General features: G+C 40.1%; 2 protein-coding genes, 1 long non-coding RNA gene and 1 other non-coding gene across 6 annotated transcripts; 2 read left to right on the plus strand and 2 right to left on the minus strand.

Annotated features, from left to right (window-relative positions):
• Nucleotides 1–4,080: 4,080 nt before the first annotated feature.
• Nucleotides 4,081–5,460, plus strand: LOC116194134. Of its 2 annotated transcripts, XR_004154352.1 has the most exons (3): nucleotides 4,081–4,564; nucleotides 5,020–5,097; nucleotides 5,186–5,460. XR_004154352.1 is itself a non-coding variant. In XM_031522868.1 (2 exons), exon 1 carries the CDS (start codon nucleotides 4,381–4,383, stop codon nucleotides 4,558–4,560), a length of 180 nt encoding a protein of 59 aa, XP_031378728.1. In that variant the 5' UTR covers nucleotides 4,084–4,380; the 3' UTR covers nucleotides 4,561–4,564; nucleotides 5,186–5,460. The 2 variants fall into 2 exon arrangements, 1 of the variants encoding a protein (XP_031378728.1); XM_031522868.1 differs by lacking the exon at nucleotides 5,020–5,097 and having other exon boundaries at nucleotides 4,084–4,564.
• A 19-nt stretch (nucleotides 5,461–5,479) lies between these two features.
• LOC116194135 lies at nucleotides 5,480–7,255 on the minus strand. Its single transcript, XR_004154353.1, has 2 exons — nucleotides 7,124–7,255; nucleotides 5,480–6,132 (listed from the first exon to the last, which is right to left on the minus strand). It is a non-coding gene; the product is annotated as an uncharacterized LOC116194135 (long non-coding RNA).
• A 3,812-nt stretch (nucleotides 7,256–11,067) lies between these two features.
• Nucleotides 11,068–11,228, plus strand: LOC116198270. The gene has a single exon (XR_004155213.1). It is a non-coding gene; the product is annotated as a U1 spliceosomal RNA (small nuclear RNA).
• A 397-nt stretch (nucleotides 11,229–11,625) lies between these two features.
• LOC116196934 (putative glycerol-3-phosphate transporter 1) lies at nucleotides 11,626–14,581 on the minus strand. 2 transcript variants are annotated; one of them, XM_031526893.1, is made up of 3 exons: nucleotides 14,419–14,581; nucleotides 12,726–13,767; nucleotides 11,626–12,451 (listed from the first exon to the last, which is right to left on the minus strand). In XM_031526893.1, the coding sequence occupies exons 2-3, from the start codon at nucleotides 13,711–13,713 to the stop codon at nucleotides 11,901–11,903; spliced, it is 1,539 nt and encodes a 512-aa protein (XP_031382753.1). In that variant the 5' UTR covers nucleotides 13,714–13,767; nucleotides 14,419–14,581; the 3' UTR covers nucleotides 11,626–11,900. The 2 variants fall into 2 exon arrangements, with proteins under 2 accessions (XP_031382753.1, XP_031382754.1); XM_031526894.1 differs by lacking the exon at nucleotides 14,419–14,581 and adding an exon at nucleotides 14,013–14,262.

The raw sequence follows: 14,581 nt of genomic DNA on the forward strand, positions 1-14,581 counted from the left end.
GTTGAAGCCCCTCCGAACCAAAACCCGAAGAAAGACAAACATAAGACTACATATTAAAACCTAATGTAATATAATGGGCTCTCGTCTCGCTCGCCCATTTACTTTTGGTCTCACCCTCCGCCTCTACCGCCGTGTTTGCCGCTTTTTGACCCTCCAACATAAATATATATATATATATATATATATATGTAAATATTCCGCCAATATTCAAATGTATCCTCTCCTATCCTCAAAGAAATTCAGAGTCCTACAGTCAGTAGGATCAGGACTGAAAGGAGACGAAGTCACGAAACTACAGAGATAAATTGTACAGGGAATACCTTCTTTTATAGAGCAGCTACATGGGCATGCGCTGATTACACACACACACAGACAGAGACAAACATGAGCTTTATTTATGAAACATTTTCTGAAGAGATGACGTGCTACCTAGAAAGCACAATGTGATGAAAATCTGCCCGCTTGAATTCTTGCCTCCGTGCATGAATGGAGAAAACAGTAGCACTCGAAGCACTCAGAAATTGATACAGTATGGACTTATATTTGGAGAAGATTATTCACAGTAACGGCGACCGGAATTAGTCCGCTGCAAATACTGCATCATTCGTGGTTTAAATTAGAAAACTGAATTAAATTATTGCTGTGAAGAGAAGGGTGATAGATACGCAATATGCACTGCAGCGAAATTACCCAGGGGAAAGGGGAAAAAAAAAAACAAAAAGAGCACTGGAGTCCAACAATTGGTTAATTTCAATGGGATGGTCAAATCTCCTCTTAAAACCAATTACCCTTGGGAATATTAGTTGTAGATGATAGTGGTCCCTAATAAAATCAAATTCAACATCATCAACTCAAAAATTGATCCCCTACCGATTCAAACAAATTAAACAAACAATACGTGCAAAGAGATTTTCCACAGCTACTAAGATGGACCTGCGTGCCAATGGTTTTGAAAGGGCTGTATTGTGCCCCATTTGTCTGGGCTTGGATGAGTGTTGAACCTCTTTATATATATCTTTTGAGGAAATGAAATGCATCGACACTTTTCTCCAAATATATATATATTTTTCAAAACCCCGTATAAGAGAATATAGAGAGTTTTACAACGACTTTTATTCACTTAATTCAATATATACCTGAAAAATTACGTCATATGGAACATGAGCCAAAACCTCTCGTACTGTTACAGCCATTGCAAGTATGTGTGCTATGTTATCAATCGCAAGATGTGAAGCAGTCCTCGAGCGTAAACCACCAACTCCACTGACGATACCTTCCACCAGAAACCGGTGGAGAAAGAGACGTGCTAGACGAAGCACCATGAGATGGATCCACTGGCCAGAGATCCCAGCAGGCAGCTGTTATCATCAAAGGCAGACTGGGCAGTCATCAGTTGGACTCTTCCAAGACCAGCTAAGCCGGCAGCAAAGGAAGGACCAGTGCCATCAAGGCCCTGTCCACTACAAGAAAAACTCCTTTTAAAAGCAATGATATTTGCTTCCAAAAACAATTTATTGCCTCTAAAAGTATTAAAGGCAAAAGAGTAAATTGTCTCATTTACCTATGTCGTTTTAGATCAATGGAGGCAAATTAGCAACAATTAATAAAAGTCCATAATTAGTACTGTTAGTGTTAATTAATTTTGCCTCCAATAATGGGATATAACATCAAATTTTACTACTAAATTTATTATTTAGGACAATTGTAATTATCTCTATAATTTTTTTTTCAAAATAAATTATGGTAATACATTTTACTATTATCTCTTTCGTTTCTTTATATTGTGCCTTGAAATCGGCTCGAACCCTTGACCTCTAGCATAGTATTTTTAGTCTCGCGTCTGTACCATTTCACCATCAATGCATCTTTGAATTCAATTATATTTAATCTATATTTAATATTTTTGTCAAGTCTCAATAAATATGTAAAATTTTTATCTATATAATTATTTAAAATTAAGACAATAATTAATATTCTTTTAATATTAAATCAAATATTATATATCGTTAACTTCTCGGGTGGTAAGTTGAAGATTGTTAAATTATCCAAAAATTATGTAATAAATTGTATATAAACACAATAGATGAAGTAAAATACACAAAAGAGTACTAATTTACTATTTGATTGAATTCAAAATATGCATAATGTAATTTACATCTATAAATAAATAAAATATATTTTTTACTTATGTTGAGAGTAATTTGAATATCTTTTAATTCATGTTAAATTAATTATTTATGTTTAGGTAAAAATAATCCATTAGACTTTCAGCATTTTATCTACTTATTTTGCGGTAAAATTTCGTAAGTTGGAGGCAAATGAGAATTTGATTTAGAGGCAATTGTATTTTACCTCTAAAAGAATATATTATGGGCAATAAGATTGGATTTAGAAGCAATTAAGTCTCTTTTGCTTTCTAAAAAAATATTTAGTGACAAATTTTCGATATGCCACAATTAATATGTTTCTAAAAGTTATGTTTTGATGCAAAAGAGGTTTGATGCTAATAATTGTAACATAAATTTGTAACTTAGTAAAGTATTAATTTTAGGTGCTTTTAGAGGTAAATAAAATCCACATAAGAGACATATATTTATCTCAAAATGAGAATTTTAGAGATTAATGTTATAATTATCCCTCATTATTTGTCTCTAATAAGGTGTTTGTTGTAGTGGCCCTTGCCAATGGTTGACCGAATTTGAGTTCAGCTTTGTGCTCCTACAAAGCAAAGTGGCGCTGAATGCCTTTTTTTTTTTTTAACTGACCCATGGTGCCTGAGTTTCGTTTAACTAATTTTCGAAACTCCATAAACTCTTGACGGTGCACGGAGCAGGTAATCACGTCAAAGGCACTCTGGTGGTTCCAAAAGATTTTGAACCGATGATCGGATAAATATATGAGCTCCTCCTTAACTATTAAACCAAACCCATTGGGGTTAAGTGACATTAAATACTTATTCACGCACATCGAAGGTATAAGAATTCATCATGTGGAATGAGAAACTCCAACCTCCAAGGACTACTTACCAAAGGGTTCTGATTCTAAATTCGACCGGGAATGCCCCTGCATTTGCCCCATTAAGTCGTAAACTCAATTGGCGTGCAAGCTCTTTGTCCCTCCTACTTTTGAGTAAAACTGTCATCGGGTAATACAAGTAAGCAGATCAGTCCTTGAGATCAACTAAATAATATAACCAAAGAAAAAAATCATAGAAACAATTAGATAATTAAGTTCAAAATGAATGTCACAAAGACAAAAGGAATTGAGTTTCAATATAAGGGAAAAAAAGAGAGAGTATATTCTACTTTTGAATAAAACCATCCTTTTTTTAATAGGATAAATAAACCGTCCTTGGCTAATACAGAATAGACAGATCAGTCTTTGAGATAAATATAGCGTACCTTCGAAATCATTGCAGATTAACTTCTATAAAGAAGAAAGGCAAAAGGAATTGAGCTTTAAATAGAAAGCCATCATCGGCCAAAATAGAATAAGCAGCCCCAATCCCTGAGATCAAATAAATATCATAACATAACAAAAAAAATAATGTAAATAATAAGATCAAAAGAACATATTATCTTTTTTTTGGGTGAATAAAGATCATATTATCTAATCTAAAAAAATTTCGTATCCTTTTTCTCATAAATTGTTTCTATCTTCAGTTCTTATGTCTGTCCCTATTTAATAGGATGTAGTAAATATATGTATAATTAATTCAATAAAATTAATTAGAAAATGGGATTAGATTTTAGTTTTTTTAGTTTTACTGTTCTGCCCCTATTTAATAGGACGTAGTCAAGTATATGTATATATATATATATATATGTTAATTTTGAAATTTTTTTGAAGAATGTGAAAAGAAATGGAACAAAAGGATAAAACATGAAGAAATAAAATTTTATAGGAAAAATATTAAAGATAAGTAAAGAACGGGTAAACGTGGAAAAAAGAGAGAAAGGGACACGTGCTGTACTCTCCTTCAATGGACCTTAAACAAGAGTTTTACTTATTATAAGAGATTCACACAAAAGGGAAAAAAAACGGGAGCATTGGCCCAAACGGGAATTGTCGAGAACATGGATGGATTGGTCCGTGGGGTTTGGTTGGCCCACGAGGAACGAAGGTCCGTTAGTTACGCCTACGGCCTGAACTGAACCGTTCTCTCGGCATTTCAAGAGCCGCGAAAGATTCGGCCGGCGCCCTCCTCTTCTGTGGCGAAACCACGAAACTTCTTCCGCCGCTAGAAAGGAGTCTACGAAGGGAGGAGGACTGATGAAAGGATAGGAAGCGGAGGAGGAACTGGAAGAAGGGAGAAAAGGGAGGAGGATCAGCCCGAGTCGAATCTGAAGGCGGGGGGGATTTATTAAGGTCGTGGCGTGGATGGGGATAATACGGAGCAGTTTCTCGTTCTTAGCTGGGACGGTGTGCGGGATCTACATCGCCCAAAACTATCAGGTCCCCAACATCAAGAAGCTCGCCTACTCCGCCATTTTTAGGGCAAAGGAGGTCGAAGAGACGTACCGCAAGCCCAAGAAGCCCGGTGAAGTAGACGACGACTGAGCGAGTGAGTCGCCCCTTCCCTCGTGCTTTTTTGAAAGAGAGAGAGAGAGAGAGAGAGAGAGAGAGGTTCGTTCGTTAGGATTTCTTTATAAGACTGATGGTTGCTGAGAACTTGTTTTGCTAATGAATTTCGACATGCTAGTGGACAAAGGCTCCACCTAGGATGAATGGGTTTAATTTAAGCTCTTTCTTTGTTCCCCATTTACCTCTGTGGATGGAGGGATTTGGAAGGAAGGAGACCATAGTGTTGTCTCTTCAAAAAAGTTTCCTCTGCTTTGAATCGTAGATATAATAACAGTGAACTCTTGATTTTTGCATCCAGATCAGAAATTTAGTGTAGTCCTTCCTCAGCTGCATTTGATGATGGTTTTGGGTCTATCATTGTCATATCTGGCATTGTGGATCTACTTTCTAAGTTCTGGAGAGAACATCTAAAATACATATCGTTTCCTCTTACAGCTACGATGTGCAGAGCCAAAAGAGGCCAATGTTATGCCAGCGCACAAACAAGTCTTTAAGTCGAAACTCCAAGTCACGGTGCTTTGGATGTTACTGCAACTTGTTTATACCATATGGTATGGGGATTAACAATCCAATAAATGTCAATCTTCTTCCGATGTTGCAGATATTGCTGATGCAGTTGATTGTGGCATTATGGTGACAGCTTTACAATAGTAATGGAGAAAGATACCATCACTCATTCTTGGCGGGTCTGATTACATGAGCGTCCAATCTATTATCTCTTTCAACTGTATCGTTTTGAGTCGATTATTAGAAATACGTGCTAATTTTGTTTTCCGGGCATTTGGTAAATCTTTGCAAGAGAGCTTGCGGATGGACATATAGGGCTTGTACATTATACTCTGTATGCTATGATGAAATTTCTTTGTGTTACGATTCCATCATTGGAAATCAACCGTTTAAATATATTCTTGTTTTCCTCTTTCTCTTCCCGAACCAGTTCCCGACAACTGCAACGGCGGAAGGCCAGCCTGTTGATTGAAACAAGCCAGCAAGCATTTGAACAGCCAAGAAATAGTAGAAGTTGTGGATGTTTGCCCAGTAAGCAACACCAAAGAGCGAGGCAAATAGACCACTTCCTATCATTCCCGCAGCTAAAATTATCCTTAAGCTCATCCGGTCAGCAAAATGACCCGAGAAGTACATTCCAAAGGCATAGGCCGTAAGGAAAGCCAGATCAAGTTCGCCAAGCAGTGAACATCCGTCAGAGCCATTGAATGGGGCCCAGCCGCTTCCCGCCATCACCCGCTTCTGATCCTGAAATGTGGTCAGAGGTGGGGAGGGAATGAAGCTGAGGGTCGTTTCTGAAAGAAGACTCGGGATTGAGGGCGCTCTTCACCACGCTTGTGGTTTTACGAGCGGCATGGAAGCTTGCATAGGCAAAGAAGGTCGCATTTAGGACGATGGCTTGGTGGGCCTTGAAAGAAACGGGAGCTTTCTTCATGTATTCCAACAGTCTACTCCCGCTTGGCTTCTTCCTATCTAGTCTATACTGGTCGGAGAAGAAAGCCATCGGCGGACTCCGATGGTGCACTATTGCACCGCGTACAACTGAGAGAAACAAAACAACGGAGGATTAATGCCCCGTTTGGATTCAAAGTTCCTAATTTTAACTTTAACTCAACACACTACACAACAAAAACACACGTTTCCCAAGTCAAATTTATAATTACATCTCATTTGTCCTTTTCCACAATCAAAATCAAAATCAAAATCAAAGTAATTTTAACTCTGAATCCAAACGACCCCAAGTAACTGTGCAATATATCAACTGGACTGCCAGTGTCATCCTTTCGCATAGTTTTACGAAAGTTGAGAATATGCAAAATTAGTGCAGGTGGACGAGTGAGGGTCAACGTGTTTCGAGAATGCCGAAATCACATGTCCGCCTATTCTCGGGTCGTAATCGAAGTGTCATCAAAGACAAAAGTGTATTAAGGAGTGGTGGGGGAGGAGAAATATTAGCCCTTTCACTGTCGTCCACTGTCAATGTTGTTTATTAGATTTACCAAACCTCTTCACCTGTACTTGATCGATAAGTACCCCTTACAAAACTACTCATCGTCGACTCACCAAACATGATTAATGAACCGTGCCCCAGAGGAACCGAATTTCCATACTTAAGTATAGAAGACAAAACATCAAACTAAAATCCGACAAAATATCCATGAACATAGAACACCCAGATACAATATATACAATAATTTCAGTAATGCAAATATAGATAAAGAGTGTAAACGACATTTTGAATATAATACAAATAAGAGTCAGTTTAGAGTCCAGTAAAGTACTACAACCTAGGTAAGGTGGGGGCGGCATGGAATTCACCAACTTCCATCTCAATTCCATGAAACGAATTTAGCTGTCTTATATTTCAAATAATATTTAATCGTGAAAAACTACACGCATCATTTGGGACATTTACATGCCATAACAATTCATATAATGTGATTATATATATATATATATATATATTTCTGGTCTCGTAATAGGCTCATATACATATATAAATTGTACAATAACCAAGTTATAGATTACTCACCTTAATTAAGAAGGCCCCGGAGGCCGATTTCGAATTCGGTTCCTCTCCAACACTCGACCCTCTCTCTCTCTCTCTCTCTCTCTCTCTCTCTCTCTCTCTCTGTGTGTGTCCCAGACTCTGCGATTTGCATTTGCTTTCAGATCTCGTACTTCATAAATATATATATATATATATATATATATAATATACAAATCACGCTTTGCATGAATAATAATGATGATTATTAGAAAATTATTATTATCAGGTCGATCGTGAGGAGTCCGCTGCCATCGCATTCAAAGTCGGCATCTTTCACATACGTGCATTGATCGCGTAAATTGCCTCTGTCAAAGTAGAAAGAACAGAAAGCTTTTCTTGGAGTCGAAGAAACTCCTTTTTAGCCGTAAATTTTGTTGTGTACAAGTTTCGTTGTTCAATCAACCTCACAAAGAGACGGTGAAAAAGAATGCATCTGCAAGACGCACATTTTGTGCACTCCACGTTCTGTCTTGAGGAGGCGTGTCAGAGATTTGGATTTGGTATTTAGGAAATAGTTGATTTAGAGAACAAAATCGTATTTGATTAATTGAGCAATTATCCATTATGATATCATCTCTGATTTGATTTTGATTTATCAAGATATCAGAGAATATCTTCTTCCTAGTTTAGTTACTTGGTGAGCCTATAAATGGGCGGGTTGCTTAATGTAAGCTTTGAGTGCTTTAGAATAATAATACCTCCCGTGGTTCGGCTTATGACCACCACGCTTGAAATCTCTACACCCTCCTTTCTGCTCATATCACAAAATTCTTCTAGCATGTATGATCCCAATGGAAACTCAATATGGTATCAGAACTCAGGTTACGCGTATGTGTCAACGAGCGAATACGCACCTACACCATATCAAGCCCAATATGTCCGAGACAAACCAAAAAAAAAAAAAAAAGGAGCACCTAGTGTTAGTCCCCTCGCCCGAGCATGGAAGATGAGTCTAGCTCGAGATCAATCGTTGAGGGCGAGTATTTAAAGGCACGCGATAACGTGTTGGCAGAAAAAGACCACACGTTACACGTCAGTGTGAGTGTTGATGATATTAATCCCACATGAAAAAGATGAATTAATATCTATTGATTTATATGAGATTTGAATATCAACACTTATCAGCTTGAAATTTTAAGTGGAAATGAATCCAAACCTCTATAAGCACAATCGGAACTCAATGCAGGAAAGCCTCCAAACCCAAGAAGAGCAATGGGAAGGACCACCCTTAATTAACTGCGTTTTCACACCTGGATGGTGCGATGAAGAAGATATAGCAGGAATCATGGATTAATTCATCTTTCTGGAAGACTCGTGAATTTCTAACTAATTTCCATCCACTTGATATATACGCACATCTAATGGGTCCATAAGTAAAGCTAAAGATGATGGATGTCCACCAAAGAACAAGACCGATCCAATTTAATCATGTTACTTGGAAAATGACCTGACCCTCTTTTCATTACTTCGATGTGTCGTCGTTTTTTGTAACTGTACGATCAGGTACCTTGAGTATTAATAATTCTAACAAGCTATGTTACACACGCGAATGATATTTCCGCCATGATATCTCGTGCACCATGTCGATTTGCTTTTGAACTCTCATATAAGGATTGCTACATATATGTTACTCAGCAGGGAAATGTTGTCGAAGTGAATGTGATATGGTGGATGAAGGCCGGTTGTGTAAGAAAAACTATAATTGATTCTCGTGGTATACTGTCAACACATCTTTGCTCAGCAATTAAATATGTGGTATGAGATTAGAAACTCGATGGTCTTAGTCAGTTTCCAAGATGATGTTTTGATTCACATGAACAAGTGAATTGAGAGAGATCAATTGTAGCCTGCAGAATCATTCATTTGAAACTCCATCATTTCAAGCTTTGGATGTCAGTGAACTTCCGTAACATACATGAAAAGCTCATAAGGGCAAGAGTGCTGCACTTATTGCTTGGAAAGTTTCTTTTACGGTCGGTCCAATGAATAAAGGTTGTGAGATGTTGCAGATACTACTAATATGGTCGATACTAGCATTATGGAGATCATACACATTGCAATAGCAAAATAAGAAAGATAACATCAAACTTATCCAAAACAAAAAAGAAAAAAAAGAAGAAGATATCATCAAGGAACTCAGTGCAGATTTTGTCAAGCAATTCCTATTTGCTCATTTACTCGAGTTTCCAACTTACTTACCGGTTATTAGCTAATATGAACCATCATCATCCCTGACCATGATCATTGTCCTTTTTAAATATGTCTTACACAACAGTTGCAGTTGTGAACACGAAATGGAGTTGAAGTTGGGGATGACGTGAAGCTAAGGATCGTTCCTGAAGATTGGGAATCAAGCGCGCTCTTCACCACACTCATGGTTTTATGAGCGGCATGGAAGCTTGCATAGGCGAAGAAGGTTGCAATTAGGATGATGGCTTGGTGGATCTGGAAAGAAAGGGGAGCTTTCTTCATTTGTTCCAATAGTCAAATTCCGGCTGGTTTCTTATCCTGTATGTACTGATCGAGCAAGTAAGCCACTGAGGGACGACTAAAGTGGTGCAAACAACTGAGTAGACACAGTCAATAGTGGGATATGTTAGACATAATTGGTGCGTTTGATTTTAGAGTTAAAAGTAAGTTTGATTTTTATTTTGATTTTGATTGTGGAAAAGGACAAATGAGATGAGATTATAAATTTGACTTGGGAAACGTGTATTTTTTGTTGCGTAGTGTGTTGAGTTAAAATCAAAATCATGATTCTAAAATTAAACTTACAAATCAAACGGGGCCAATGTATCTACTGAAATTGAGAGGGCATCCTCTTATGTATTGCGAAGATAGAAAGTATATGCAAAGTTGCAGGTGGTCAAGGTAGGGTCACAAGGGCAGGAGATGTGCAACGAAATTCACATTTCCGACAGTTCTTAGTTTTACACAAAGAAAGAGTCATCAATCGGGAACATAAATGTGATGAAGGATCATAGGACTAAAAGCAACAATTCTTGCAGTGTCACCATGATCTTTATTGGATTCAGTAACCATATGTACTTGATCGATAGCCCTCCACTAATACAGCAGGTGATCGAGAATTTGCCACCAAACCACGTTAATGCCTTCAACGATCCCACCGAAAAATGTCCCCATCTAGTTTTATTTTTCCTATCTGGCTCGCAATGGGATCAATCAATATTGGCTGGCACTTTAAGCATGAATTACAAGAGAATGGCGAGCATGAGCGATTCGTGCGAAAAGCTGGTGGCGATTCATGTCCAACTTCTCGGTCTTGAATATCACCAGTCCAAATGATACAGTTCTTGGCGCACAATTCCCAGCTAGGAAAAACAGCATACTACACTATCAAGTGCAAGAGGTGAGATCTACCTCCAACTGTGCAAACAAAGCTCAATAGCTCATTAAGAACACCTCCATGCCCGCTAAAGAGTTTACCTGAACCATGAACTGCTTCGCGTCAACACCAGGCGAACAGACCTCACCGAGACCGTATTCATGTCTGCTAAAGAATCCACCCGAATGATAAACCGCTTTACCTTGACACTATGGCAACTCTAGCTCGGTCTTGACTTGCTACATGTCTGTATGCAGCAAGCTAAGGCCATGCTACCGAGTCCTGATGATATGGAATACTAATAACCCAGCTGATCGATGTCAGATATGGTCAGGTGTCGGGACATAACCTGCCTGTTTTAATGGTCGGGAGGAACTGCTATTCTTGTTTAATCATAAGTTTAGTGGCTTTCACCAAAATAAATAAATATATAAGGGCAGTACGCTAGTACGAATGAGACAAGAACGGTCGCCACTGGCGGACATTTATTTTGATCCGTCTTCCCATCCCACACCGAGCAGCTGAGAAAGGACGAGAGCAGGAGGACAGGATAAAGGGCGGGCTCATCTGATGGGGCAACATACTTACCTGGACGGGCTCAATGGGCGATCAGGAAGGCCCATGGGCTAGGCTGGTGACCTTCATTGCACTTGGAAGGGGTGCCAGCCTAAGGTCGGCCCAAGTGGTCGAGCCTACGTCATAATTTGTGGCAGAGGGGGCCTGCGTTCGCGCGGCCCCTACCCAATTCATAATTCCAACATTTTTTCTATTTAGTAAAATTTAAATTTAATAGAGGATTAAAAATAGTTTGATATGAAAGTTAACTGATTTAATAAATAATGAGTCCGAATAGGTTAGCCCAGTCCATTTTAGTTTGGGCTATTTGAGCCCAATAATTATAATACTGTTAAGTGAAAGGGAACCTTAAATCTACACCGGAAGCCCGTGTTGTTAATATGATTGTCGGTGTCTGTAAAGTCTTTAGCTTGGCGATCGTCCTTTTTGACTTTGTAGCGTCCTGACCTGCGGGGGTAAATACAAATCCTCCTTACAGTCATAGTTTGGGGAGCTTCCTTTGATTTGATTTCTTTGTCTTGCTAGCTTAAAGCAGAAAAGAGGAACAAGCCCCAGCCAAATCTCTTCAATCTTGTGCTCCATATATATATGTATATATATTATAGACATCAAATTAAATTGGAACAGACAAATATTATACAAAACAAAAAATACAATGGGAAAGAATCCAATGCCCTCCCATATCCGCCTAATCACTGGCCTCGAATATAACATTCATATTAATTTGTTTGCATATTGTAATCCTTCAGTCCCACTTTGGGTACGCAAAGCAGGGAGGGAGACCTTCGGGTATATATATATATATAGTCGGGCCTCCAATCTTCAGGGGCACCTCCATCAAACCTCAACTATCAATCTTGATGCTCCACGGGCCCTAGACTCCTCGATCTTAGCGGCCACCTCAGCCACAACCAGCCTGGTCAGCAGCAGGCCCGCCACCAGAGCCGCTGCCATCAGCATGGTGAAAACTGCGCTCCAGCTATCCTCCGATATATAGCCCGTCAGGAAGGGCCCGATTGCAGCCCCCACTGATCCCGTGCCATCTATGATAGCCGTGACCGTCGCGAGTGCTCGAGAGCTCCCCTTCAGTGAGCTGTGTGTCCCCAGGTCGGCCGAGACAGCTGTCGTGATCAGGGCGTAGGGCCCATTCACAAACATGCCCGTGATGAACATCAACACGATGTTTATGGGCAGGGAGATGTAGCCGTAAGAACGGTAGAAGAATAGGGCAGGGATCGCACAGTACATGAAAGTAGCAGCTGTGATTGCCCGAGCATCTAGCTTATCGGATATGTGGCCTGCTAGGATCCCTCCTATGACTCCTCCGACATCAAATAACGTGGACAGGTTTCCAGCAGCCTCACTCGACAGATACTGTCCATCTATAGCTGAAATGACACCAATAAAAAATATATATCAATACCAGCATAGATATAAAAAAAAAATAATAATAATAAGGACAATGCGTTGGATCTGATGTTGAGAAGCTTAGAGTAATTTCTCAATTTTCTGCTTCCGTCGTTGGGTCACGTTCTATTCTTTAATGCTTGTTGAATTATAACATTGCCTTTGGTGTGCAAGCAATGTTATTCACTTCTCACAAGTTGGTCTTCTAAATAAAACGAGGCAAAAATGGAGAACTGTGGAATTGGGAAGTCATACCTGTCTGGCTAATGTAGAATGGGAGCCAATAGAGGAATGTGTAAGCCACCAATTTCGAGAAAAAGAGGCAGAGTGCAAAGGGCGCGACTCCTGGAATCTTCCACGCTTCTATGAACCCCACGGCTTGCTGCTTAACCTCAGAACCCGAAGCTAGTAGGGTTTCCGTCACTTCATCCGTGCTCTTCTTCAGAGAACTCAAGTCATCTTCATCCCTATCAGCTCCAACAGATTCAGGACTAACTGGAAGAAGCAGCAGAACCACTAAACCGAGAAATGCAATAAGCAGACCAGGGACCACGAAGGACCAGCCCCATCCGTAACTCAACATAGCAGAACCAATGAGAGATCCCGTGATGTTCCCTACAGAAGTGTGAGCATTCCATATCCCCATAATGAGCCCTCTCTTACTTTTACCGAACCAGTTTCCAACAACTGCCACGACCGAAGGCCATCCCGTTGATTGGAACAGACCCGCGAGCATCTGAACTGCGAGGAAGTAAACATATACATGGATGTTCGCCCAATAAGCGACCCCGAAGAGGGAAGTAAATAAACCAGTCCCAGCCATTCCAACCGTTAGAAATATCCTCAGATTCAATCTGTCTCCCAATTGCCCCGAGCAGTACATTCCAATGGAGTACACCAAGAGAAAAGCCACGTCGAGGTCACCAAGCAATGAGGCCCCGTCTGATCCGTCAAATGGGGCCCAACCACTCGCGAGTACCCGAGAAAATGGGGCGGTTCGAGATGGCCTGGTCCACACGGAGAACCGTTGGCCCACTTCTGAGTCTGGATCGAGTGTACTTTTGACCACGCTCGTAATCTTACGAGCGGCATGGTAGCTCGAGTAAGCCAAGAATGTTAGGATCAATACAACAGATTGGTAGGTTCGGAAGGAGAGAGGGGCTGCCCTTATGTACTCCACGAATCGGATTCCTGGTGGCTTGTTGAGTTGATGCTGCAGTGGTTCTTCGGAAACAGAACCCATGAAAAATATAACACAGTTCCCCTTGATAAATTCGATACAGGCTAGTCAGTGAACCTGGAAAGGGATTAAGGAAACTCTGTTGAGAACCAAGAAAAATACTATTGCTCGAGGCAAAGAAAAGGCCTTAAAAAAGACCCGAGTTCGAATTAACCCTAGCGATTTCATTTACATAGATGACGGATACGATAAATCGACTGGGAAGGGGGCTAACCCCCCATTTTTTTTTTCAGTATATAGAAATAAAGCCATCCGTCAAATTTTATCGGAAAACCGACTAACCGACGAACGAATAGGGTTACCTATACAAGGAAGACGGGGAAATAATCCTGCTGCCAAAATTCCATATCTCACAGCAAACTCCTCCTTTTGGTTCTAAAAGTCACAAACGTAAATCTACGAGTTGTTTCGTGATCACAATTCAGAAAAAGGAACTTTCAAGTCATCGAGAGAAGTGAAGACTGAAGACAACATCAAATTCAGCTTTGCATAAGTAATGAAACCCAGATGAAACACATTCTCCTTTCTGCTCTGTCTCTTCTATCTACTTTGAACAAAAAACTGAAGTGACATGAAAGAAAGGGGGGAAATGGCATTTGGCCAATCAAACCAAAAAAAAAAAAAACAAGCCGGGGGGGGGGGGGGGGGGGGGGGGGGGGGGCGGCGGCGGCGGGGGACGGATTCATTTAGCTCAGGTGGAGAGCGTACCTTATCTCACAGATAATGGGCTGAGCTCACTGAACAGAACTTCTCTGCTTCCAGCTCTCTGCCTCTCGGTTTTGCTTTCTCGGGGTTCAGTTGCCTACGCAACGCAAACAACAGAAAAACAGAGGGGACTTAATTTAAGCACAAGCAAAAGGGAAGAGGAGGG

The sequence above is a fragment of the Punica granatum genome, chromosome 2 (assembly GCF_007655135.1).
Source record: "Punica granatum isolate Tunisia-2019 chromosome 2, ASM765513v2, whole genome shotgun sequence".
In the NCBI taxonomy this organism is placed as follows: domain Eukaryota; kingdom Viridiplantae; phylum Streptophyta; class Magnoliopsida; order Myrtales; family Lythraceae; genus Punica; species Punica granatum.

Bases quoted from the DNA above. Each gene is read 5' to 3' on its own strand.
- LOC116196934 (XM_031526893.1), bottom strand. From the start codon at position 13,713: ATGGGTTCTGTTTCCGAAGAACCACTGCAGCATCAACTCAACAAGCCA. The intron at 12,452-12,725 runs GTATGACTTCCC...GTGTCATTTCAG, and splicing joins ATTCTACATTAGCCAGACAG to CTATAGATGGACAGTATCTG.
- LOC116194134 (XM_031522868.1), top strand. From the start codon at position 4,381: ATGGGGATAATACGGAGCAGTTTCTCGTTCTTAGCTGGGACGGTGTGC.